The 26,743-nt window shown below is 37.6% G+C and overlaps 1 protein-coding gene across 6 annotated transcripts in view; it reads left to right on the top strand.

Moving 5' to 3' along the window:
* rgs12b (regulator of G protein signaling 12b) overlaps positions 1-26,743 on the top strand; it is a 44,731-nt gene extending 17,988 nt beyond the window's left edge. For 3 of the 6 annotated variants that reach the window (XM_052546121.1, XM_052546122.1, XM_052546123.1), the window contains 14 exons: positions 12,775-12,796; positions 16,963-17,132; positions 17,491-17,583; positions 17,833-17,976; positions 19,422-19,601; positions 20,279-20,429; positions 20,729-20,823; positions 20,974-21,168; positions 21,415-21,488; positions 21,682-21,808; positions 22,064-22,160; positions 23,936-24,003; positions 24,633-24,729; positions 24,996-26,743. In XM_052546121.1, coding sequence (XP_052402081.1) covers positions 12,775-12,796; positions 16,963-17,132; positions 17,491-17,583; positions 17,833-17,976; positions 19,422-19,601; positions 20,279-20,429; positions 20,729-20,823; positions 20,974-21,168; positions 21,415-21,488; positions 21,682-21,808; positions 22,064-22,160; positions 23,936-24,003; positions 24,633-24,729; positions 24,996-25,567 — 2,085 coding nt within the window. In that variant the 3' untranslated portion in view covers positions 25,568-26,743. The remainder of the gene's footprint in view (positions 1-12,774; positions 12,797-16,962; positions 17,133-17,490; positions 17,584-17,832; positions 17,977-19,421; positions 19,602-20,278; positions 20,430-20,728; positions 20,824-20,973; positions 21,169-21,414; positions 21,489-21,681; positions 21,809-22,063; positions 22,161-23,935; positions 24,004-24,632; positions 24,730-24,995) is intronic. The other 3 variants (XM_052546125.1, XM_052546124.1, XM_052546126.1) reach the window with 1 other exon arrangement.

The raw sequence follows: 26,743 nt of genomic DNA, 5'->3' as shown, positions 1-26,743 counted from the left end.
TATGAAGACCCCTTATTTTTTTCCATATTTCCAGGAAATGCACTAAAACATCAGTCTTTTGGAGCTTTATGAATGAAAACCTTCTTTATGGTCACAAGTGTGTCTGGTGGAATTAAATGGGTTAACCAACTTTGTGACAGCCATGTTGGTTCAACTTTGTGGACTTTATCATGTATGAGTAATTGGATCAGTGCTGCATGTTCAAGGCAATGTGTTGAATAATTAAAAAAAAAAAACTTTGATTTCATCTGAATCACTTTGATATTCTCAAGACGATTGCAGCATACATGTCAAGCATGTGTGAAAACAACTTGATGGTTATCAACATAAGAGCAGATGCTGTTTAGTCATTATTTGAATCCTTTCAATTAGAACTGTTTTTGTTGTGCACCATGACACAGCAAAGGAAAATAGCTTCCTATTGTTGGAATGCTTGATTAGTAGAATTCCAATAATTGTGCAACCCAGAAGAAACATGTCTGAACTCTTGGTCCTGTAACTGCCTGATTTGTTTCCAGTTGTATTTCTATATGCATGAGTTACTATTACCTATGAGTCCAAGTTGTATTATCTCATGTTACGCTATTTTATAATCAAAAGCAGGAGCAATACTGCACATTTTTAACTCACTGGGTCTGCTCGCTACAGAAGCCACATGCGCTCATCTGTACATAGCTTCACATCAGTCACAAATGCTGACTGATTTATTACAGTGAGGATTCTATTTGCTCCCTGCTCCAAAAAACAGACCCCATGGATTCTTAAACACTGCTTACAGAGAGAACAGTGTCGGGACTTGTTGAAGAATGTAGCCCTTCATACCAGCTTTAGGTTTAATAGTGCCTGTCAAACACGACAAATCCACACACAAACACACTGAGAAGGACAATTCAATGTTCCTGATACTTTTTATTGTACACATTGACCGCATTTATACACACACTGAAATAAACACATGCCAGGAAGCTGAACCCCTTTAATTGTTTAAACACACACACACACACACACACACACATTCATTTGGATTCTTTCACGCTCCCTTCTTTAAGCAGATGCTGTGCTCCAAGCATACTAAGTAGGTGACACAAGGCATTGTGTAAATAACATGAAGAATCCCACTGTGAAGCACTTACATTTCAGTGCGTGTGTGTGTGTGCGTGCATGTGTGTGTGTGTGTGTGTGTGTCTGTTTCTCACGCCTCTGTGAAGTATATGAGTGTGAACGCACAAGCACACTCACTCACTCCCTCCCTCTTGCGAGCGTGTCTCTGCATCTCTGTCTGTGAGCCCTGGGCTCTGTGGGCGGAATAGGAATTACAGCGGAGTGGGTTGAAAAGACGGAGAGAGAGAGAGAATCGAGCAACACAAGACACAGAGATAGTGACAGGGACAGACTGTGAATACGGACTCACACACACTGTATTGGACGAAGCCAGTGGATGAATGTGTTTACAGAGCGTGGAGTCATTAAACGGCCGACTGTGGAGTCTAACACTGCCATACATGGAGCCAACTTTGAGAATCAGTACTGATGGAGTGAGTACCTGTGCATGAACATTTGAGCGTGCTGGTTTGATCTGTCAAGCCGTGTTGTGTTTTAGTTGAGGTGGGTTTCTAGCACTGGAGTCTGTGCCTGCTGTTAATATTTAAGAGTGTGATTGTGATCACAGCGCTGTTTGGATTTTAACACCGCTTGCACAAGTACTTGTGAGATCTTGCTTTGGAATGCGTGTCCATGTCTGTTGAAACCTCAAATTAGTTAAGAAATCTGTTGATGGATGGGTTATCAGGTGAAATTGCATCTTACGCACTCATTTGATGCCAATTTGTCATTTGCATGTTTTATGCCAAAATAAGCAGGATGAATGATATTTATATATGTAATTATGTAATTGACCTTTTATGGTTTGATCACGAATCATCTTGGATATCCTAATCATGTGACCTGATTTGTCCAATCAGGTGTTATTGAATTAATATGATCTCCTGATGAAAGATTTCTATATCTGTCATTCTTTTTTGGGGGAATTTTCTTTGAGCATCTTTGAGGATCTATTGTTGTTAGCTATGACTTTAAAACAACTTCGTCTGCAATCTTACGTTTCTCATGACTTGAGTGTGTTAGAATTTTTATCCTTGATATTGTGCAGGCTTTAGACAACAAACATTTACTATGAAGTAAAGCTGCACTTCCCTGTAAGAAAGACCACGAATCAAAAGGTTACTTTGTGAAACAAATACTTTGCGAGTGAACTCATTCTATAATGCAATTAAGTAATTTATAGTTACAATGATTATTGTTTCTGAGTTCCTTGATTTTGGGAAAATGGACACTGCTGCCCCCCCCCCCCCCAACAACCCCCCCCCCCCCCCCTGAACAAAAGCATTTCACCTGAAAATTGCAATAGAAATTTAATAGATTTCCATTTTATTTTTTTATTTTGTTTTTTTACAAGAAAATTTTACTTCTACATTATGCTAAATATAAATCAGATGTATCTTGGAGTCCCTGTAATGAATATGCAAACAACAAGGTTTTTTATGTATGTGTCTATTTTTAATTCATATGATCAACATTTTGTGCTTGAGTGTGTTTGTGCCCGTGTTGGAAGATACAGCAGATGGCAGTACTGAGACAAGTTGGTCTTTTAATGAAAAATCAGCTAGGACTGACATTCTCTGTTCATTCCTTCTGTCTGTATACTTTAAATGATGTAAATAACAAGCATATTTACATAATGAATTGTTCAACGGTTTCAGCATCATTAATGATATTGTTTATTCTACTTATCTCTCTTCTATGTATCTCTCTTTTCATGTTTTGCAGTGTTGATCAGTCTTGTCATAAATTATATGCTGTGCTGATAGACTTTAGTTGTAGGACTTTGTTGGACAGTCTTGCACTGGTTTTAGAGTACTAGATCAATTTGACATCCTATATTATATATTTATGAATGTAATATATATATATATATATATATATATATATATATATATATATATATATATATATACACACACACACACACACACACACACACACACACACACACACACACACACACACACACAGTACAGACCAAAAGTTTGGAAACATGACTATTTTTTATGTTTTTGAAAGAAGTTTCTTCTGCTCATCAAGCCTGCATATTTGATCAAAAACACAGAAAAAACAGTAATATTGTGAAATATTATTACAACTTAAAATAATAGTTTTCTATTTGAATGTACTTAAAAAAAAAATATTCCTGTGATGCAAAGCTGAATTTTCAGCATCATTACTCCAGCCTTCAGTGTCACATGTAACATCCAGTCTGTCACATGATCATTTAGAAATCATTCTAATATTCTGATTTATTATGAGTGTAGGAAACAGTTCTGCTGTCTTATATATTTGATGAATAAAAGGTTAAAAAGAACTGCATTTATTCAAAAAAAAAAAAAAAAAATTCTAATAATATATATCCTAATAACATATTTTCTTTACTATCACTTTTTATCAATTTAACACATCCTTGCTGAATGAAAGAATTGATCTTATGTAAAAAAAAAAAAAGAAATAAAAAAAATTACTGACCCCAAATTACTGACCAGTAGTGTATATTGTTATTACAAAATATTTATATTTAAAAACATAGCTGCTTCTTCTTCTTCTTTTTTTTTTTTTTTTTTTTTTACTTTTTATTCATCAAAGTATCCTAAAAAAGTATCACATGTTCTGAAAAAAATATTAAGCAGCAGAACTGTTTCCAACTTTGATAATGAATCATCATATTAGAATGATTTCTAAAGGATCATGTGATAATGATCCTAAAAATTCAGCTTTGCATCACAGAAATAAATGATAATTTAAAGTATAATAAATTTAAAAACAATTATTTTAAATCGTGATGATAAATCACAATATTAAAAAAAATTTTTGTATTTTTGATCAAATAAATGCAGGCTTGATGAGCAGAAGAAACTTCTTTCAAAAACATTAAAAATTGTAATGTTTCCAAACTTTTGGTCTGTATATATATATATATATATATATATATATATATATATATATATATATATATATATATATATATATATATATGTTACTGTATATATAATAGTGTGATATTATTACATTAAATCCTTTGTTTCTTATTAATGGTTTGTTATCGTCCATTAACATAACGAGATGAGATATCTTTCTGCATAGAGTTGCATCTGTTTGCCAGCTCGCTTAGCTCACATAAGCTCCATTGCTCGTAGTTCGAGAGGGAAGAGAGAACCACTGTTAATGCCTTCATGCCCACTGGGAACAGGCAGAGAGGAAAGTCATGAGAACCAACGGGAATGTGGATCTGCATTCAAATGACTTGAGATTTGACTAGACTTGAGTGTTATGTACTGGTTTTCTCTTGAGAACACCAGGACTTCCCCTGATTCAGAGACTTCATCTCTATCTGAAATGTGTGCCACAGCCCTGGAGAGTAGATCTGGGCCGAGCCATGCATTTGAATGTATACTAGCAGTGATGTCCTGTGATCTGAAACACTGTCTGTCATACTTCTGTTCATTGCTGAACCTCAGAACTTTTCTTTCAGATATGATTTCTTTCTTTCTTTCTTTCTCTCTTTATGAATGAAGGAATGAGGCATTTATATGGAATTTATTGACATATCATATCATATATAAATGTCTGAGACCGGTTGGTTTGTGGGTTTTGTTCCATATTTATAGTAGATTTCACATCTAATATCTTTATTATCATTTAAATAGAGGCAAACTGTTTTTGGCATTTGTGATGGGTGATTAAAAAAAAGAAAAGAACAGAAAAACAGCCTGCACACACACACACACACACACACAAAACTCCAAACCTCCCTTAAAGATCTTTCACCACCAGCCAAAAAGCATAATTTCAATGGTCCCCTAATATTTTTGTTCTCTAAAATATGTCTGCCAGTGCCAAGTATTTTTCAGATCTTTCTTTATCACCCATCTAGTCAGGAAATTGCTAAATGCAATACTCATATTTTTTAATGGAGCTCATGAGGTTTGTATCAAACACTGCCTTTGTACCTCCAGCTCTGGGATGTTTTTATTGCTTTCTCTCTCTGTACTGATATGACCTGCTCCAGAACCTGCCTTTCATTAACGTCCACTCTCACACAGTCCTTCACCTTACGTCATTCTCCAACTGCCTCACTTTCCTCCAAAAACACGCCTTTCAGCAGGACGCACCAGAGGCCTGTCCATCCTCTTGGATTTTTACAGCTCTATGAAACTCAGTGGAGCTTTGCTGCGGAGTTCCCCGGCTGTGTTTTTAGACGTCGGGAAATTAAGACGGATGCTTATTTGAAGTGGCAGCGCAGGGCTGTGCCGTTGGAGGCCCGGAGTGAGTGCTTTCTTTTGTCTTGAATGGAGGATTTATTTGAGTCGTGGCAGAGCCAGGGATGGTGAAGCGCTTGAGTAAGCATTCCTTGATTCCTCTAAGTGAGAGGCGCTAGTTGGTGTTGAAAAAGATCACCGAGAGAAAAGTCTGACATCTGTTTTTATAGTTACTTCACAGGTCAAGGAACGAAAGAATCCCATTCTTTCTTCTTCATCTGAATTTCTCGCTCGCAACCCAGGTGCTTTCTGCGGAGAGTCGAGGTTGCTGTAGAAACAGCACAGAATCAGAATGGAACTTGATCGTCAGTGAGACTGAGTGTGTGTCTTTGCGCTCGGAGAGCATGTCAGCTCTTGCTGTGGAGGAATGAAATGAGCGCAGTCAGGGCGTAAGAGCGGGATGGATTCGCCAGTCAAAGCATTGGGTCTCTACACGTTAGGAGCTGCGCTGAATGAATGGATGCACATCGCGAAAAGACCATGAGTCTTAAAAAGAGACTTTCGTTTAAAAGGGTCTGCTACTTTCATACGGTGAGTTAGATCTGAGAGTGACAAAGTTTTTCCATGTTTCTCTTTTTCTGTCTGCTGTCTCTTATGTGTCTAGACTGTGCATTGTCTCTTCAAGAGTCATTGTAAGATGTTAAAGCCATCTCTTTTGTTAGTCCCCATTCAATAGCTGTGTAAACATCCTCCTGCTGTCTGAAAAGGGGAGCGACTGAACACCTGGTATTACTAGCACTGTTTGTTCCACTAAAACTATGTCTTCTTGACAGCCGCGTGTGCTGATTGATTAGACATGGGTATTTTGCCAGATAAAACAGCTCGTCTGTATGTCTTAAAGAGTTAGTGCTGTAAGTTAGCTTGAGCATTTGTTAAGCCAAAGCAAACATGCAAGTATTGGAGATGAATTCGGACACACAGCTTACTCTTTCTATGCTGGGGAATTTAGCACTCAATGCAAGGGACTATTCATTTCAGATTCAAATATAAACTCTGGAATCTGTTTGTCCGTTAGCCGTTAGTCGCACAGTTCCCTGCTTCTTCTCAAACCACGGTGTGTTAGGTTTGGAAAAAACGTGTCTGTTACTTTGCAAACACCTTACTGGAATATGTGTATGTGGGAGGGAGAGCGGTCATCAAATATGCTTTTTGACCAGCATTACAGAGAACGTACATCATTACTCCAGTCTTCAGTGTCACATGATCCTTCACAAATTATTATAATATGCTGATTTGGTGCTCAAGTAAACATTTATATTATTATCATCATTATTGAAAATAGTTGTGCTGCTTAATATTTTTTGTGGAAAAATACATCATATTATGCTAATACTGTAAAATTGATTGTGATAGCTGTTTCATGTTGACCTTAATATTCAGTTTCTAATATTCAACAATTATCCCATCCTTATTTAAAGAGATAGTTCTCCCATTTACTCACCCTCAAGCCGTCCTAGGTGTATATGACTTTCTTTATAATGGCAGTGAATGAGGGTAGATATTTTGAAGTCCAAAAAATTTATCCATTCATCATAAAAGTACATATAGATGTAGGGGTAGCACTGATGAGAATATCTATGCTAGTTTTAGTCTACACTAGTTTCAATATGGACATTGCTTCAGGAGGATTTTAGTAACCCCCTGGAGCTATGTGGAGTACTTTTTTTGATGGATTTGTGCACTTTTTTTGGGGGGCTTCAAAATCTCAAACACCTTTCACTGACATTATGAAGCTTAGTGAAGTTATGTTACCTCAAAGGTGTCTTTGGGTCAGAGAAGGAGTGAGGCAGTCACCTGAAATGTCTCCATTGTCACACACCTTTTAGGTCTTGGAGTAATGAGCTGATGAGGTTTGATGAAGGAGAAATGCATTGTGTTGGGGCACTCCAGGAAGATGTTTTGTTGTATGATCCGAAGTGCTCCTGTGCTCCTATTTACAGTTGAAATATATTTAAACTATACATGTAGCTACTTGTGCTCCGGGAATCCATGTTTTCATTGTTATATGGTAGGGGTGGCTATTACACATCTTATGTAGCAGAATTTCCAAAACACAAGCAAAGAAGAAACCAAAACAACAGATGCTTCCACACGTAATGTAACATGATCATCAGGCATAAAACACCATCAAAACTGTGCAATGTTATGGAATAAAATGTCGACCCATGAAAGGGTAATGACTGTCTTATGTTAGGCCTTATGTTAAACTAAATATTACTTTTTCCCCCCACATCAGTTCACACTACATACACCATTCAACTTTATTAGAAATAAAACCCTGAAATAATTACATTGCATAAGTATTCATCTTAATTATTAATTTTATGCACTTTTATAGTCTTAAGTTTTTTTGGGGTATGATGCGACAAGCTTTGCACATCTGCATTTGACAGTTATCTGCCTTTCTTCTCCTCACCTGTTCACCTCTCAAGCTCTGTCAGTTTGAACGAGGGCTTACAGACATTTTCAGGTTTCTCCAGAAATATTTGATTGCATTCAAACCCAGGCTGTGGCTGGGCCACTTAAAAACATTCACAGAGTTGTCTATGAGCCACTCTGTGAATGAATATAACCTATGCTGTGTGCTTAGGGTCATTGTCTTGTTGGAAGGTGAACCTTCTGACCAGTTTGAGGTTCTGAATGCTCTGGACTGAGTTTTCATTAAGGCTGTCTCTATATTTTGGTGCACTGAGTGTTCATTCTGCTCTGACGAGTTCCTCAGTCCCTGCCACTGAAACACAGTCCCACAGCACTTGTTGAATTGTTGAAACCTGGTTAGTGGAATGTTGCAGTGTCGCTGTCCTTCTGTTAGTTTCTTCCTTCTGCATGTATGATCATGGAGCTCATCTAGAGTGACCATCAACTTCTTGGTCACCAGTATAAATAAGCCCCTTCTCCATCAATTGCTCAGTTTGGCCAGGCGGCCAGCTCTAGGAAGAGTCCTAGTTGATCAAAGCATCTTCTTTTATGGATAATGGAGGCTACATGCGTATGTGAACCCTCAATGCAGCAGAATTTTTTTCTGAACTCTTCCCTAGATATGTGACTTGATGCAAACCTGTTTCTGAGCTCTACAGGCAGTTCTTTTGACCTCAGGGCTTGGTGTTTGTTCTGATATGCATTATCAGCTGTTAGACCTTTTATTAAGATAAGTGCCTTTCGAAATCATACCTATTCAATTGAATCTGCCACAGGTTAACTTCACTCGAAGTGTAGTAACTTCTAAAAGCAATATGAATGCTACTGAGATCAATTTCAGCTGTCCAAGATAAGGGTATGAATACTTATGCAATGGAATCTTTTACGTTTTTTTATTTATTTATAAAAATGTTAAACACCTGTTTTTTGATTTACCATTATGGTGTGTGGAGTGTAGAATGATGTGGAAAAAAATAATTTAAAGCAGTTTAACATAAGTCTGCAACATAACATAACTTTATGTATATTATAAACATCTTGGCTTTGTGAGTGTGTGCTAGCTGTGCTTTCACACTCTGTCATGAAGTCGTCCCTGTGTCAGCTAGTGCACATTTGACTATTTCGTCCTTGCAAACAAAGCACAAAGGTGTTGTGTGTGTGACGTCCATAGCCTTGTGTAAACAAATACACTTGGACAAACAACAATGGATGTTCTGTATGTGTGTATTTAGTTCTGCACCCTGTGGTTTGTGTCTTAAAATGAGTAGTTCAGCCAGAAATGATTTGATAATGTTTTATTCTGCAGCTCAGCAGTAACATCAGGAATGTGCCTCAAACAGCACAAAACTCATACATCCACACATCTGGTTATGTATATATATGAGATCACAGGCCATCCAGCTGCAAATATATGTTAACCCCTTAGGTATGTATGGATCTCTCCACAGTCTGTGCTCTGTTAGAGAATGCACAGCGGAGGGGAAGAGAAGGAAAACACATTAAGTCAGACCAGGGTCATCAGACTGGGAGAGATGCTGAGATGAAAGCAAGATGTGACAGAACTTGTGTGTTCCTGATGCTTTGGTAACGTATCTAAAAAAAAATCATTTATTTTTCTTAAATATATTATCTTGAGCTGAGTTGTTAGTCTGTGGTGTGCAGAAGAAAAATTCACCCTATCATTGAAGTCTCAACATCCATGACTTCCATTTCATAATGACATTCATATGACATGGACTGAATAAGAAAATTGAATTGAATTTGAAATGAATAAGGAAATAACAATTATGTAAACTGTTCGTTGTGTCAGACTTTTTAAAAATTATTATTTGTTTGGTTTTTACTTTATTTTATTTTGTTTTGTTGAAACATTTCTGGATGGTGTATGTTGGAGGTTTGAGTTTAACAAGGGACACAATGAAAGATATTCGCTATTTTAGAACAAAGTACTATTACAGTGACTAAAGACTTTGTTTTAAACTGAACCACATTAGCAGAGACATCATATTTGATGTTTAAAAGACTGTTTAGAGTGCGCACTTGAAGTGTTGCCATTTTCATTTATTATAAGCAACATTTATTACATGTCTGTGGGCTTGTTGTCTGGACTTGGCTCATAATTCAGTCCAGTTTATGGAGCTAAAAAGTTTAATAATAAAGGCAATATTTTTGTATGTGGGTTATTTCCGAGATCAAGTGTTTGGATTTAAGTTTATTGTGGGCTTCTTCTTATTTGGTTTTTTTTTTTCTAGCAGCACTGATTATGTAAAGACACAACTCATTCACTGTGATTTCTTGCAACATGTATATAAAAGAGAGACACAACTCTGAAACACTTTAAATATGTCATTAACACAGTTGTTCAGTTAGTTTCCGTAAATGCTGCATTACATTTTTGTAAATGCGTTTGTCACCACATTAATGTTATGGGAATTAATTCAATTGTAGAATGTGGTTAACATTCTAGCCTCAGGTTCTTTTCGACTTTCTTAATGTAGTTGCGTTCTATGCTGACGTCATGAGAAAGTCATAGAAAAAAACGACACCAGCCTTAGGTGATAAATTCATTTTAATCTTCCAAAAACAGATTTTGTTTTAGATCAACCTCGTCAAAAGAGCACCGTTGTCCTTGTTAGATATGAAGCAGCTTCTGTGTGCCATAGTCTTCTATGTTTCATTTAGATGATAGAAAGAGTCAGGAATGTGAGGGGTGGAGAGGTTGGAATATGGGGGCTTGGAAAAGGCCACTTATATTTCAATATGTGGTTACAAGCAGCTCCACTGCCAAAAAATGCAGGGAACCCACTGGAATGAGAAGAGGAAGGAGGGGAACAGAAGGGGTTAGAGGGGGTAAGATGATGAGAGAAGACTATGTCTAAGCACTTTGCTTTCTCTGTGAGTCATATAATGACTTCAAGACATTTCATTCAGAAGGGTTTTAAAGAATGAGCAATATCTTGGACGTTCAGCATCACTCTGTCTTCATCTGCCGTCACAGTCTTCCTAGGGATAGACTTAAAGCCTACTTTTTGGTTTCATATTGTGTTTCCAGATGATGAATTAGTACATGGTCTTACAAGGTTAGAATAGAAGTAGCTCTTTCCCAATGTTGCTTTTTCTATAGTTGCTGTGGCTTGAAATGAAATGTTTCAATTCTGTGTGAAACTGACTGTTGAGTTCATTTCTTTATTCTTTTTCTTTCTCATTTCATTCGAGGTCACACTGAATTTGTCAGTGGTGTTTCCCCTATTTAGAGAGGATGGAACCAGAAGCATCATTGAGATATTTTCAAGTTGAAGGAATGTATAACAAAATGAGAAATACCTCCACTGGTCCTAGCTATAATACTTTTTTAAAGAGGAAAAAAAATAAATGAAGTAGTTATAGGCTGATGTCATCTCAAACATGTTGACGAAGGATAGACTCAAAGCCAAAATGATCATTTTACAGAATGCTCCATATTCTCCACATTCTCTGGGAATTTGTTCAGTTTTCCAAATGCAGTATTGAATAACATCAGGGTCAGTTAGGGCTTGAATACAAGGTCATGTTGGGAAAGAAATTGCTGTAATTCCATCATGTTTGTTTGTATAGACTGTTCAATGGAAACTCCATCCGTCTTTCTGTTTATCCATGCTGGTGCCAGCCGCCAGACGTGGCTGTTTTTTATTTCTTTTCCCCATGACTGTTTCTGGATTGTGAATGATCTGTCTCCCCCTTTCACTGTCTTTTAATTGCTCGTTATAACCTTTTTTAGGCCTGTACTGAATCAAAATCCTTGTTGCAAGAATAGAGCATTTCATTCGGAGAAGGCTAAGGTCATTTTTGTGCAAGTAAACAATGTGTGACTCAATGTGTGGCCCAATTGTGTTTTTATTTGTTAAGGCCCAGTGTTTTAAATCAATATTGTACTTTGAATAAATGGTCAATTTGGAATATTAATGGTCAGTTTTGTTTTCAGCTATCGTTAACAGTCCTCTTAGCATTTTTCACATAAATTAATCATAATCCTGCCGATTTTATTTCACAATTTTTATAGAAAATGTGAAAAAACATTCACTGATGAATTTTAATGCTTTTTAAATTATTATTCTTAAATTGATTCCCTCAAAGAGAGTTCTATACATGGGCTGCAGTATATTTTTTCTATATTAATAATTATTTATTAAAATATATATAGGCTAGCATACAAAAGTTTGAGGTTGATTTTGAAGAGTTTCTCATTTTTAAAACATTCTAAATGTCGTTAGTGTTACTTTTAGTTAAATATAATGCATGCTTTCTGAATACAAAATAGTAATTTCTTGACCCAAAACGTTTGGACGGTGGTGTGTACTAAAGCTGTTGTATTTGTTCTCATTCTTAAAAGAGATTTTTGTAGAAAAACTACGCTATGTAAGCTCACACCCTGGGAATTTCATCACTTACCGACCTTTGAGCCCACATTTAAAGGAAATCACTCATTTGGCACACATCCCATGCAAACACTTTACACATCCACTCACCTGAATGCCACTGTAATGACTGGCACGCATCATTCGACTCTACTATAAATGGGTCATCGTTCTGAATAAATCACAGATGAAACTGAAATAAAAAATTTATGCAGTCAAGATGTCTTAAATATTTTTTTTATTTTTACAATTTCTATGACTCAGTATTTGTCATTTGGGATTAAAAGGTTTCAGTCTCTTTCTTAATCTCTTACTAAACAGCTGAATGACTTGCTCAGGCAAATCAAAAACTGGGTGGGGCTAATGTGTCACAGTGGGTGGGGTCCGTATCATCAAGATTGTTGGAATGTACCTGATGGATCACATTATCTGTGAGTGAGAGAGGAGGTGTGTGTGTGAAAGACTGTACCAGTAAAACAGGAAGAGCTGGTGTGTGTATCATGCCACCAGAGTACCCTGCTATGCTGCAGACTTCAGTGTGTGATTGCGTCGGTGAAGAGAGTCACTCACACATGTCTCTCTGTCTTTTCTTGCAGTCTGCGGCTGTCTCCGATGGTGGTGAGTAATTAATCAGTTTTGATATTAAACCCTCAAATCACATCTGAACCTCGTTCGAATGTCTGTCATATTTCTGTTCCACTCAGATGTTTTTCCTATCACAGTTTCATTCTTAATTTTTACTTCTATTGTACTCCATGTCTTTGGGATCTAATTACTTCTACATTCCTTGTATACATTACTTTCACCTAATTGTGTTTCCTATTCTACTCAATTTTCACTCCAGTCTCATTTCTGATATCTTGTATCAGGCTCTGTGTTGTTTTCTGTGCTGTGTTTTCAATGTTAATGTAGTTTATATATGTAGATCTGAAATGGATAGAGCTGTAAGCTAATTTAAGGAGAAAGCAAACATCATTTTGGCTGTCTTTTAATTGCCTGATCTCTTGATAAGATTGGCTTTTTGTTCCCTCTGCCATCCATCCCCCCAAATCCAGCTCTTATACAGCAGTTTTGGTAGAATATAAACTAGCATTTTAAAGTCTCTGGCTCATTTTGTGGGAGTAATCAATCTAATTTGGTTCTTTTTGAGGTCAGTTGCAACATTATTTGTGATCAGTTTTCCTCTGAAATCACAAATTTACTTAACGTTATGATGTGACAAAACTAATTCTGGTGTTTCATTACATGCCTCTTTAAACATTCAGCCCAACTTCCTCTCTTTATACAAAACTATTCACACGGAACAGCAACAGTGATTGTACAGAAACTAATATGTTGTCTGATTCATCAGGCCAGAGAAAGTTACTGTTTTGGCCTAATTCTCTGTATTTCAAATCCAACTTTACTAGGTGTGGACAAGCCCTAACATTTTCCCCCCTCAATGCCTCAATTAGCATGTGTGAATGTGCCAGGGTTTCTGTGAATGTTTGCTTAACGTTGCCAGTTGGAGCCATAGATCTTTCAGCTATATGCATAACAAAAGGCACGGAGGGAAAAAGGTATGCATGCAAAACTGAGGAACTTAGACTTTATTTATTTAGTCCACTTTGGACATTCTACTGTCAATAAGTATATCTACTCAACAAGTATCTATAACTAACATGTCAACCAACTATCGTTCATTTGCAGCTACATGTCAACTATCAATCAATCATTTGCAGCCTCATGTCAGCTAACTCTTATTACAGTATTAGTAGACTGTTAGGTTAGGGTTAGTGTTAGTTGAATCATTTGACGTACTTGCACAGTTATAGTCAGTAAAAAGCCTTAAAAATCAAGTTTACGCAGATACTTGCACTTAGACTCTAATGGTATTTGACATGTAGATGCTAGTTGTTAGTAGGATGTTTAAGGTGGACTATTAAAATTGAGTGTTAGCAACTTTCTTTTACGATCCTGTAGTATTGTTTTTAATGTGTGTTTGTGAATGAGCACACAATAGTTTGTGGCCTCGTCAAGTTGCCTTTCAATGACCATGAGAGGATCTGAATTGAGATCAGCCCGTCTGGATCAGTGTTCAGATGCCGGGGCCAGTTTTATCCCCTAGAAACTGTTCCAGGATCAATTAATGGCATGACAGGATGTCATAAATCTGCCTGTGAAGGACCACTTGTAATGTCAGTAATAGCTCAAAGTGCAAGTCTCAGCAACATTTCGTTTTTTCATTATTCTGCTGGCTTTAGACTTGAGCTGTGTTCTGGTAGAAATCTTGGTGAGAGTTTTACAGTCTGGACCTCTCTTTGTGTAAGACTAGTTAGTTTACAGGACATCTTAATCTAGGTATCAGTGACATAATGCTTTTTTTTTTTAGCCAGAGCTGCTGATTTATTCAAAATGAAAATCTTGCATAAAATGGCTTTAATGCACCTCCTCTATGAAAGTGACGTGACATTCAGCCAAGTATGGTGACCCATACTCAGAATTCGTGCTCTGCATTTAACCCATCCAAAGTGCACACACACAGAGCAGTGAACACACACACTATGAACACACACCTAGAGCAGTGGGCAGCCATTTATGCTGCGGCACCCGGGGATCAGTTGGGTGTTCGGTGCCTTGCTCAAGAGCACTTAAGTCGTGGTATTGCCGGCCCCGAGGCCACGAAACCCTAGGGTTAGGAGTCAAACTCTCTAACCACTAGGCCACAACTTCCCACTATGATGAACTTGTTTTTTCATTTCTGTATTGAAATTCATTTAAATGTTTTTTGGGGGAGCATTAAGTAAAAAAAAAATGTGGGTTGTTGATATCAAAATGAATTAAATAAAAAATTATTGAAAAGAAAACCTTAGTTATGGCAAATGTTAAGAACAGATTAAGCAAATATTAAGTAATCTTGATATTAGAGAAAAAAACTGTATTACTGCATACTTTAATATTTGGGGGGGAAATCGGTTTAATCAAAATCATATGGTGTGACCAATATTCATGCAGGAAAACAAATCATGAAACAGGAAATTATATCAGAGGACCTATTCAGACCCTCATGACTATGTGTCAAGGTCAATAAGTCATCAAATAAAATCATAAATTATTTCACTTTTTTATCATAAGACCATGTTGTGAAATGTAATGAAATGTAATGTGGTGTAACTCCCCCCAAAAACATTATAACAAATAAAAAAAAGAATTAAGAACAGAAAATTGTTTAAAAAAAATTTGAATCGGGAGTGCAAGTGTTAGAGGGTCACTTTTCTATCAGTCTATATGTATATATGTATGTATGAATGTGTATATATATACACACACATACACTTTTTTTTATGCATGCATTTTCATCATGGGTACTATATTTTGCCATATTGCCCCTATTACAACAGGACCGGTGTGCATTTTATGCAACGCAGTCAAAATTAAATCATCCCATCTGTTTTTGTTTTCAGTTTGTCTTGGGTTATGGTGCTTCTGGGTCTCTGTGCTGGTCCAGCATTAATATTGCAGGTTCTTGTTACCTCTACCGTCTAAGTTTCTCTCCCCTTTCTACTTTCAATAATTTATCATCTACCTGTTCAGAGCTTTGTGCACAGGCCACTCTATCTGTTTACCTCTGTGCATGGCATGCATGTAGTCTCATCACTGTCTATGTGTTGTTTAGTTAGTTTCTAGATGCTTAGGATTATTGCGGCCAGCATGTACGTTAGCTACATAAACGGTTTGATGGCTGTTCACACTCTGCTCCGTGGCAGTGTGTGTTTGTAATGTGGGGTGATGGATGTCAGAGCCTGGCGTCCTATTGGCATGAAATACCTGGTGAAGTGGCATAACACAGGCTCGTACCAGCTTTACCCAGGTAAGAGCTTGTGCTGATAGTGACCCGCAGTCTGCTGACGTTCTTTCAGAGGTGCTTTCTGAGTGCTGCTTTTTAGTGTACGTTTTTGATTCAGTTATGCTGAAACTGTTTGTCTTGCATAGCCTGCAGGATTTTGAGAATTTCTTTGAGGAACACACACACACACACACACTTGCACGCAGAGAACACAAGTCAATTTTTGTATGTTGCTTTTGCCTTGCAACAGTTCATTGTAAATTGGCATATAGTCATATGAAACCGTTTTATTTACTTTTTCGCCTTTTATGCAGCTTGAAAGCTCCTGTTTATTATGAACAGTTAGATTTTTCGAATACTCTTGTATTTCACAGATAAAAATAACTGCATGTGAATTTGGAACAAAATGTAGGCGAGTAAATGTTTTGACTAATTTTATTTTTGGGTGTACTGTGCCTTTAAAGAAGGATTTGCTTTGTAACTTACATCGATAGTGTTTGATTACAAGAGCTCCCTAACCAATCAGAATCACCCAGAAACTAAACGGAGAGCATCTGACAGCCGCAGCAGCAAAAGAAGTATCAGATCGTTTAAGAAATCAGGTTAAAGATGGATGCAGGCATTTCGATAAGAAGTCAAACATCTTGAATTTGGCAATGAATTTGAGTATCTTCTGTTGCTTTAGCTCAAAAGTTTTGTTGTTCATTCTCAAATGGCAGTCTATTTTTAGAGTATGGTTTTAATTTAGAACAACCTCCTTATTCAGACATCAGGATGTCCTGTTGGGCATTTGTGATTTGAAAGAGTTGAGGTTTGGGGGGATTATTGTGTAAGTTTGTCACATGCAACTTGAGAAATGATATAAATAAAAAGCTTCATGTTACTATAAAGGTCTACTTTAATAAAAAAATAATTGTATGAATAATAGTAACCTTGTTATCTCATTGTGTGTGTTTAGAGCTGAACAGTGTGGACCTGAAAGGATGCGGCAGTGATAACAGTCTGAACAGCAATGCTAGCCTCCCTAGTGTGCAATGCCATAGACGCCACACTGAGCGGCGCGTTGCATCATGGGCCGTCTGCTTCGAGCGGCTGCTACAAGATCCCGTCGGGGTCCGATATTTCTCGGTATGTTACAGAATCCTTGATCGATATTGTCTGAGAGTACAAGTCAAGCTTTATGCAGTTTAATAGAAAAAGTGAAGAACTCAGACTTCCTTATCAGAACTTGCATGAGTTGTAAAGGCTTTCTCAGCGAGGATGCATGGGGAACTCTCAAACAAAACCACCAGGAAGTGTTTGGAAAGGATTTTGCTTTCTGTAAAGCAAAGAATGCCTAGAGAATTTAGTTCAGCCAGTGAGTGAGTGGTTTAGTTTTCTAGTTAAAAGGTGAAAAACAAAACATGTGTAAAGGACTTTTTTTGTTTTTGTTTTGCCGAATAATCAGAAAATGTTTCATTTGTCTCTTTTTCTCTTCATCCTCCAGGAGTTTCTGAAGAAGGAGTTCAGTGAGGAGAATATTTTATTTTGGCAGGCATGTGAATATTTCAGTCATGTTCCTGAAACGGACAAGAAACAGGTATAAAGTGCACATTTCTTCCAGTTGAACTGTTAAAGTTTCATGAATTATTATTATTTCTTTTTTTATTTGGGCACTTGATCACACAACACATGCCGAGAATTTTTGGAGGCTGTTTGTTAGATCTTTATTTTGTCCATAGCAGTCCGTTAAGTGTAGTAAATACACCCTTTGCATGGACAGGATGAAATGACCAGCGTTCTTCATTTGCCGTTTGATTGTGACCTTGTCATAACCTTTGGCCCCCAGCTGTCCCAGAAGGCCAGAGAGATCTACAACAGCTTCCTGTCGAGTAAGGCCACCACACCCGTCAACATTGATAGTCAGGCTCAACTGGCTGACGACATCCTCAACGCTCCAAGGCCAGACATGTTTAAAGAGCAACAGATACAGGTAAGACAGGAATTGTCCAGATGCACCGCAGGCTGTGTTGGTATCAAGCACATTCTAGAGATTTTGAAATGTTGGAAAGTCTCTTTACATGCTTTAACACGTCTTTTTATATGGTTCTTCTTTCCTAGAACAATGAATATAAAATAATGAAATGGTTTCAGTTATTGTTTTTTTTTTTTAATGAGAACATTAGTTTATATATATATATATATATATATATAACAAAAAACTGTTCCCAAAAGGCCATGTACTCGCTAACAATTGCTATTTTTAAAATGACTGTGTACCCTCCACTGCATGTCTGTAAGGCTTTACCGTCCCAGCACTGTCTTTGAGGGCTGTAGGCTAGACGTGAAATAATAAAGTATTTTAAAAAGATCATGAATGTTACATCCTGTAGACTCCAATCCCATGATAACCGTGAGGAAACCTGCGGGCAACCGTAGCAGCAGAGAATGTGCTCTTATAATGTGTCTTTTAAGACGGAGAATCACGTTGCCACGTTTAGAGGCTCCTGTCTGGCTGTCACCTCCTTATCCAGAATCTGTAAATCACAAACTCATAAACATTAGGTTTCAGTGGTGGAATAAAAATCTGTCCTTTTTTTCCGTGACCCCATTTTTCTGGATATCTTTCATTTAAAAACTGAATCTGGTGCCATAAAAACGGTGCAGATTACAGCTTAGAAAGATGGGTTAATATTTTTGAAGTAAGTCTATGTCTGATGAACTAGCCTGTATTAATTTGATGAGTAATATAGTAGAATCAGTAATATTGTGAAATATTATTACTGTTTTCTATTTTAATACATTGTAAAATGTAATATTTTCTTTTGTATGCAAAGATTGCATTTCAGTAGCCATTACTCTTGTCACGTGATCCTTCAGAAATCATTCTTATATTGCTGAATCAGTTCTTAAGTAACATTTATTTTTATTATTAATGTTGAAAACAGAATTTATTTGAGATTATTTTTCTCTAAGTCAAAAGAACCTATTCAATGCCATTGAAGTGAAATGACCGAACCCACACATGAGCCTGATAAAAATGCTAATTTTAGAAGAATATTTCAAACGGCCATTAGAGGCTTTTGCATTTGAATTCTTCATATGTTTTTACTGTCACTTCAGATTATTTAATACACACTTCCTGAATAAAAAAAAAAAGAAAAAGACTGACCTCTTTTTAACTTGAACGGAAGTGTATGTTATCCCATCTGATAAGACCCACATTGGTGGTCATCAGCATATGTTTTTGTTGAGGATGCTGGTCCCAGCGTGAAATGCTGGTGCCCCCAGCGGTTTTGCTTAAGCTGCATTACCAGCAAGACTAAAAAAGCCATGCTAGTTGACAAACATAATAAAAACGGCTATGCTGGAACAGGATTTATGCCAGTCTTGTAAGCAGCTGGTTTAACATTGCCATTCTTCTTTATCCCTCAACAGATCTTTAACCTGATGAAGTTTGACAGCTACACACGCTTCCTAAAGTCCTACTTGTATCAAGAATGTATGGTTGCAGAGGTGGAGGGCCGTCCTCTTCCTGACCCCTACCAGGTCCCCAGTAGCCCCACGTCCAAACACAGCACAAGCTCTGACCGCTCCAACCTCTCTACACCTAAAAAGGTAACACACACACTATTGTGTTTACTTTATGTCCTACGCCCTTCATTAGAATGATGACGGTCTATTTGCAGTTGACACATTGACCTCCTTTGAAATATAATCACAAAATCAAATAATCTGTGAAGCACTTCAAAGAACGATATCCTCAATTATCTCTCAGCGGAAGGTTTACTAACACCTTCAATACTTTATGTAAATGTATTTGTGATTATGCATGAACATTTATGAATTATGAATCGATGACCTGTAATAATGTTTGTAGATGGTATTTATAAAATTTATTTGGAAGTTGTACTACAGATCTCAAATCATTTGGCTAAAACGGCTCACTTTTACTGTCCTTTAAAGGTATTTGGGACCTGGGAATAGTTTTTCACTTAAAAGTATTTAAATGCGATTATCTTGTGGCTTTTGAGGTGTGAGGTTGAGCTAATGTCAGCATTCTATTCTTGTTTACATAGTGTTAGCATAGTTATCACACAAGCTTTCAAAGAAGAAAGACAGTCATCTCAGTTAACATCCCACCATGCCTTCCATAAAGAGCTAATTAAACGCAGTCAATTCCTGAAATCTACTCTGCATATCAACGGCTCCTTTTTTATTATTCTCTCTGCCTCGGAGCTCTGTGTAATGCCTTTGTTTTTGAGTATGGAAAATAATCGAACATTTTTTTGAAGGTCCAGGATGACAAGAAGAGTAAATCGGGAAGGTCACTGAATGAAGAAGGCAGAGATGAACATGGCGATAAAAAGAAAAGCACGTTCTTCTCCTGGTCCATAAATAGAAGTTTTGGGAAAGGGTCAAAGAAGAAGGAACTTGGAGACTACAGTGAGTGAGGAACATCAGTATTGATTCTGTACTTTTTTTGTACATTGATTGTGCACTAATAATGCTCATTAACTAATATTCTTTTAATTTTCAAAAATCTTGTTTTTTATTATTTAATCATGTTTTTATTGTTTTCTCATGTTATTTAGTTGTAATTCTTTGCAATTTTGTAACCTAATCAAAATAGCCCAACTGCAGTTTGATTGAGTTTCATTGGAATGCACAATGAAAAAACATGATTTTTAAGTTGTCTGTTTTTGCAAATGAAGTCTACAAATAGTGTTTGTCTTTCATCACAGGCTTTACAGGTAGTAACGGACGGAGAGAATCACAGGGCTCTTTGTCGTCTGGTGCGAGTTTGGAACTTGCCACCTCTGGTTCTGGAAAAAACGAGGTGGGTAAAGTTATTGTTATTATTATTATTTATTTTATGCATTTTTTAATCTAAGAAATGTATCTCCAATTAAATATAACTCAATAAAAAAAAATGTTGTTATTAAATTTATTTGCATTGTTCATTCTTTTATAATCTTCTGTCCGACAGGGCGAGACGTCGCGGAACTCCATGGCATTGTCTGAGCGTGCTGTGCGTCACTGTAACATTAACCTTCCAGATGGCTCATGCTGCTCAGTACCCATCAGGCCTGGTGTCTCCATCAGAGAGGTGCTCTTAGGCTTGTGTGAGAAGCTCGGCATTAATGTGGCTGCTGTGGATTTGTTCCTAGTAGGAGGAGAAAAGGTAACATGCCTCATAGTGTAGTTCAGATACTGTGTACTATAATAATAACCAGCAATAAAGGTACCTATCATTTTTGTTTTTAATTTGGTCTTGTCCACCATGAAAGTTTACAGAGTGGTTTCAGTATGTGCTGAGTACTGCATTTATGTGTTTGTGTTGTGTGTGTGCACATGTGTGCGCATCTGCATCATTTGATACTGTAGTGCTGTAATGGACTATAATAGCATGTACTGTCCTTGTGTAAAGCCTTTAGTGTTGGACCAGGACTGCATGACACTGTGCTCCAGAGATGTTCGGCTGGAGAAACGTACACTATTCCGGTACACATCTGTTTATTTATTTTTCATCTCTGTCTATCCATACGATCATCTATCATGTTTTATGTATTCATTTTTTTTTTCAATAATTTTTAAACCTAACTGAAGTCATTCATTATCAAACAGTCATCAGGATTCAATTTTGTAAAGCTTGTTTTCCTTACTTTCTCTCTCTTTCTTTACCTCTCCCTCATAGACTGGATCTGGTGCCCATAAACCGTTCAGTTGGGCTTAAAGCAAAACCCACTAAGCCAGTTACAGAAGTGCTGAGGCCAGTGGTGGCCAAATATGGCCTGAACTTAGGTGACCTGGTGGCCAGGATAGTGAGTGAAACATGCTTATTTAATAAAAATAAGTATTCTTACTAAAAAAGTGATGACAATGGGATAGTGGGCAATGAACCATGTTGGTTTATCAGGTTTCAGATAAAGTATGTTTCCGTCATCTTGCCTGTTTAGCTGGTTTGATTTTGTTGCACATTGCTATATAGAGATGGAGGAATATGTACCATAAAATATATGCATTTTGTGATTTTATGAAATGGTTATTAATTAGATATGTTGTTTTTGTGTGGTTAGAGTGGAGAGAAAGAGCCACTGGATCTTGGGCTTCCTATATCTAATCTAGATGGACTAAGGGTTGTTCTGGAAGCAGTAGACCACGTTCCAGGAAAAGGCAAGTTGTACACACACACACAGGACAGACATCAGTCACATCATCCAATATGATTTTTTGATTTCACCCACTGTAAACAATAGCATAAAGGCCAAGAGCAGTGTTTTAGGCACTTAAATGCATGTTAACTGCAATTTAGGGTTGATTTGATAGACGATGTCATTGTCCATCGCCAATGGCTGACATCATGATGTTAAGCTTACATCATGATTCCTCATCCCACCCCCTCTCCCACAATCCGCCACATCCCAGGTCTGTGTTCGGTAAATTAAATGAAGTGTTCTACAGAAACCCTAAAGGGAATAAATGGCCTGCTAGATGGGAAGATAAAAAAAAAGATATATATATATTTAAATTCTTTTTCTCGCAATTATATCATTGGCTTAGTATATGAGATTTAAATTTATTGCGGGCATCAGGGAACCACCATTGAAACCGCTTTCGATTGCGCGCTCTTTACTTTCACTTTTGAGATTTGTGATCACAAGGACTCTATAAGGAGCATCAGTACTTATCACACATTTGACAAGATTAGATGTTTGTCATTGCTCCGTAGAATGCGTTATTTGTTTCACACCTTTAACCCCATCCCCCGATGTCATCGTCCGTCACTTTCACTGTAGACTAGGGCTGTCAAAAAATTTTTTAATTTTGAATATTCACCTTTATCAGTGGCGCACAAGATGCGATGACGATGTATGTGTAGTGACATTATAATATGTTAGCCTATTCAGTTGAAGCCACTAGAAAAAACAGAGAACATCAATGTGGAGAAGATCTTGTTTACATAAAAACAAACCAAGCCGTTCGCCCAGAACGCATGTTTCGCACATTTTCTAGAAGGACACCATTGGACTCGCGTTTCGCACAAGAGAGCCGCATATTTAGAAAGCCATGTAAAATTTATGTAACATATTTCGAGACTTTATGGTGTGTTTTTGTTCCCCATCCCACTGCATCTCATGTTTTTAAATTAAAAAAATGTATTCTGTGTGACTGGCTTTCCGCCCTTTATATTTAACTATGCATGCATACATGATGCTGTTTTGTTTATAGTTGTTTAAGCAACTTAATTAATTATAATTTGTATATCAACATTATTTTAAATATTATGTATTTTTTTCCATAGTCATGTTTTCTTATGCTTTCAATAAACATGCATTAATAATATTTTGCTTTATGCGCAGTCTTGTTGCCTTGGGAGAGAAGCCAAAAGCTTTTCTTCACCCTAACTGAAATTATGCATTTTAAATTTGAATATAATTCGAATTTTGATAATATTTAAGTACGAAATTCAAATTTAGTTTTTCAGCTATTTTGACAGCCCTACTGTAGACATTATCCGATGCCAATTTGGTAGACATCGCCCGACCCTACTGCAATTACCTTAAAATGGATTATAGTTTAAATTAATTCGAAATTTTTTAATTAATTCTATTGATTTTTAAATATGTTTCAAATGCTGAATATACTGACAAGCATTTATGGTAAACTAAAACATGCATTAATACTTAAATCTTGTATTTGTATATATGTGATTACACATGTTTAATGATGAAGGTGCAATTGAGTACATTTAAAATGTATTGATTTTAAATGTAATATCGAATTACACACTATTGTTAAAATTAAATGAAGTTCATATGCTTCAGAATGTTAGTTTACCCATTAGTACACTTTGTATTCTGAAAGTAAAATGGGTTATGAATGCCTTGTCTTTTACATAGTTACTCGTACTTAAACTTGAACAGTTTAGTCTCTCCCTCTCTAAACAGACAAACAAAAGCTGGCCTCATCTAAAAGTCACGGCCCACCTCTGTCTACGCGAAGCCAGTCTGCCACAGTAAGACCTCCATCTCAACGATTGTACATTTTCATCTCCTTCTCTCTCTCTCTCTCTTTCTTTGTATTTTTTGGCCTGTGTGTGGGGAGTGTGTGCATGGCTGGCTCCCCTTTTCTTTTCTCCGGTCTAAAGGCTATGTGTATCTGTGCATTTCTGTGCCTGTGGATAATCTAACTCTACTTCTCGGATCACAGCAACCGCAACTCTTTACCACTTCCTTTCCTTCAACACACCACAGTGTTGTGAGGGGATAGCAGACTCTGTCCACCAAGAGTTCCTTGGGTTCAAGTGTTCATCCCTTGTATAGATTCTCTCGTCTTAATAGTTACTGATAGCTGTGTGATATGTTGAGAGAAGTAGAGCGTGGATGTTCATTGATGTTAGGTGTTGTGGTGGCATGCTGTGCTGGTGGTGGTTTTTCTGCAGTGACGTGCTGTGCTTAATGGAGATTGACTGTACAAGTAGAATGAGTATGTACACTAGTTTTAGTGATAGTGACTCGAGTCCCATCCAGTGCACCATGAGGCCCCTCTATAGTTTTAGCCCTGAGCCCCAGAGAAAGCCTTGTAGAAGAGGCGCTTCTCGTCCACGCACCCTTAATGTGCCCCATTCTCATTGTCGCTACCCAGGGGGAGGACAAAGCAGCAGGAAAGGCTTCGGCTGTGAAAACCAGGGCCCAAGTGGAAAAGCGCAAACAGAAAAAACTTAATATAGATGAAGCTGAAGGTAAAAAAAACGACTCCCCTTTCACTTCCTTCACTTTCTTTTGCTCTCCTAGTTAAGCGCTAGTTGTTCTTGCCTATATCTTATGCTAACAGTCTCTGTAGCAACACTGGCTGACGAAGCTAATGCTAACACAAGCACACTTTGAACTGGCAGCCGCAGTTATTTTGTTGCTGATGTCTTGCGAGAATGTTTTCCATCTAACATGTCAAATGTGCTTTTACATTACAACAAATAAAATTGTTTAATGGTGTCTGTTGTTCAACCAGAATTCTTCGAGCTCATATCCAAAGCACAGAGCAACAGAGCTGACGACCAGCGGGGTTTGCTGAACAAATCTGACCTCGTCCTTCCTGACTTTCTGCGCCTCGACATGGAAGCAGACTGCAACAACCTCAGCTCTACTCCTGTGTCCCATAAGCCTCGGCCCCGATCCAGTGAGAACGGCTCCGCGCTCAGTGCCAGCCGACAATCGCAGAGCTTAGATTCAGCGGTGGAAGCGCCTAGACGTGCCCTGATGCCACCCAATAGGGCTCTCAGAAACCAAGCAGGCCGAAATCCTGCACCATTTAGTTCCTCACTTTCCCCAATCCCACACTCGCAAAAAGGGGGCTCGTCCGGGATCACAGACTGGAGGAGCGACGGAGGGGCACAGGCACTGGAGGAAGAGGAGAGCGGCACGGACCTGACATATGTCGCTGAAGGTGACATCACAAGCCCTAACAGCTCTCTGCTTCACCAGTCCCCCGTGCCTCTCCCTCTCTCCTCAGACCGACCAAACCTTCTGAGGGAGGACACTTACCAGGATAGCTGGGCTCGATCAGGTACCTCTCCTGTGTGAACAAACTACGCTCGCATGTGTTTTCCTCACCTCTCTCTGGTCCCTCCTGAAGATGTGTGTGGTTTCTGAGTGCTGTGGATTTGCTGTGTTCCTCATCGTGAGCCCCGTGCCAAACTCTGACAAAACCACCTCCTTCCCATGTACATTTGACACCCTTTAAGCACTTTAATGAAGAATCGAAAAAGAGACTTCTACCTACAATGCATTTGACAGTTCCCCTGAAAGTATTTTAAAATGACTAGCCACACACAATCTTGACAATCATTAACCTTTACAGCTTTTTCTTTTTTCGACTGAGAGAAACAATAGAGTTATTGTAGCCAGTCGGACTGATTTGAGGTCAGTAGTGAACTGAAGTGATCTTACTCATCTTCTGCATATCTCTGCCCTCTGGCAGATCACATGATGGCCTTAACAGGAGCCGCAACTGACTGAACTAAACGTGATAATTCTTCGACACTAAATTAAAACTGCATTGCAGACGTAGAGTGTTTGAGGTGACAAGCACCCTCGTTTATGCATGAATATATTTGTCTTAAATGGTGTGAATAAACAAATGGAATAAATCATAAACAAGCACAATCCGTTATAGTACGACAGAGGCCTCGCCTTACCTCTCTATGGTTTCTAGTAGCGTGCCTTCCATAAGCCTGTCCATGAAACCTAACTATTGACAAAGAGTCTTCAGTAACTCCTCATCACCTCACATTTCTATATTTCAATCTTGAATTGAGACCTCAGAGCTTTTTTTTTTATTATTATTTTTCCATTGTATTCTTATGAAAATGCAATTCAACATTGTGTAGCTACGCAGATCACTTCCTGTTTATCACCATGACATCACTTCCATGTTTCTTAAGCTACGGTATCATATGTTACATATGTAATTGTGTAATATAATCCTAAAAAAGGATTAATTTATGCCATACGAAACAGCAGTATATCTTCTTGAATGATAAAATACTAAATGTGTACATAGCTTCTGTTACAGCTGTGTGATTTATTGCTATGTTGAGTTGCCAACATTGTTGAATCCATTCCATTCAGTTCCTTCTGACACTGAAATCATTTTCAGTTTTCTGTAGCAGTCTTTTTTTGTAGATGACCAATATCTCGGATTGATATTTCTGCAAGCCTGTAAATAGAGTTAAATAAATGTTAGGGTTGAGATCTTTC

Source organism: Carassius gibelio, chromosome B1 (genome assembly GCF_023724105.1).
Source record: "Carassius gibelio isolate Cgi1373 ecotype wild population from Czech Republic chromosome B1, carGib1.2-hapl.c, whole genome shotgun sequence".
NCBI classification, from domain to species: Eukaryota; Metazoa; Chordata; class Actinopteri; order Cypriniformes; family Cyprinidae; genus Carassius; species Carassius gibelio.
The sequence above is the reverse complement of the archived record's forward strand: the minus strand, read 5'-3'. Positions and strand labels throughout refer to the sequence as shown.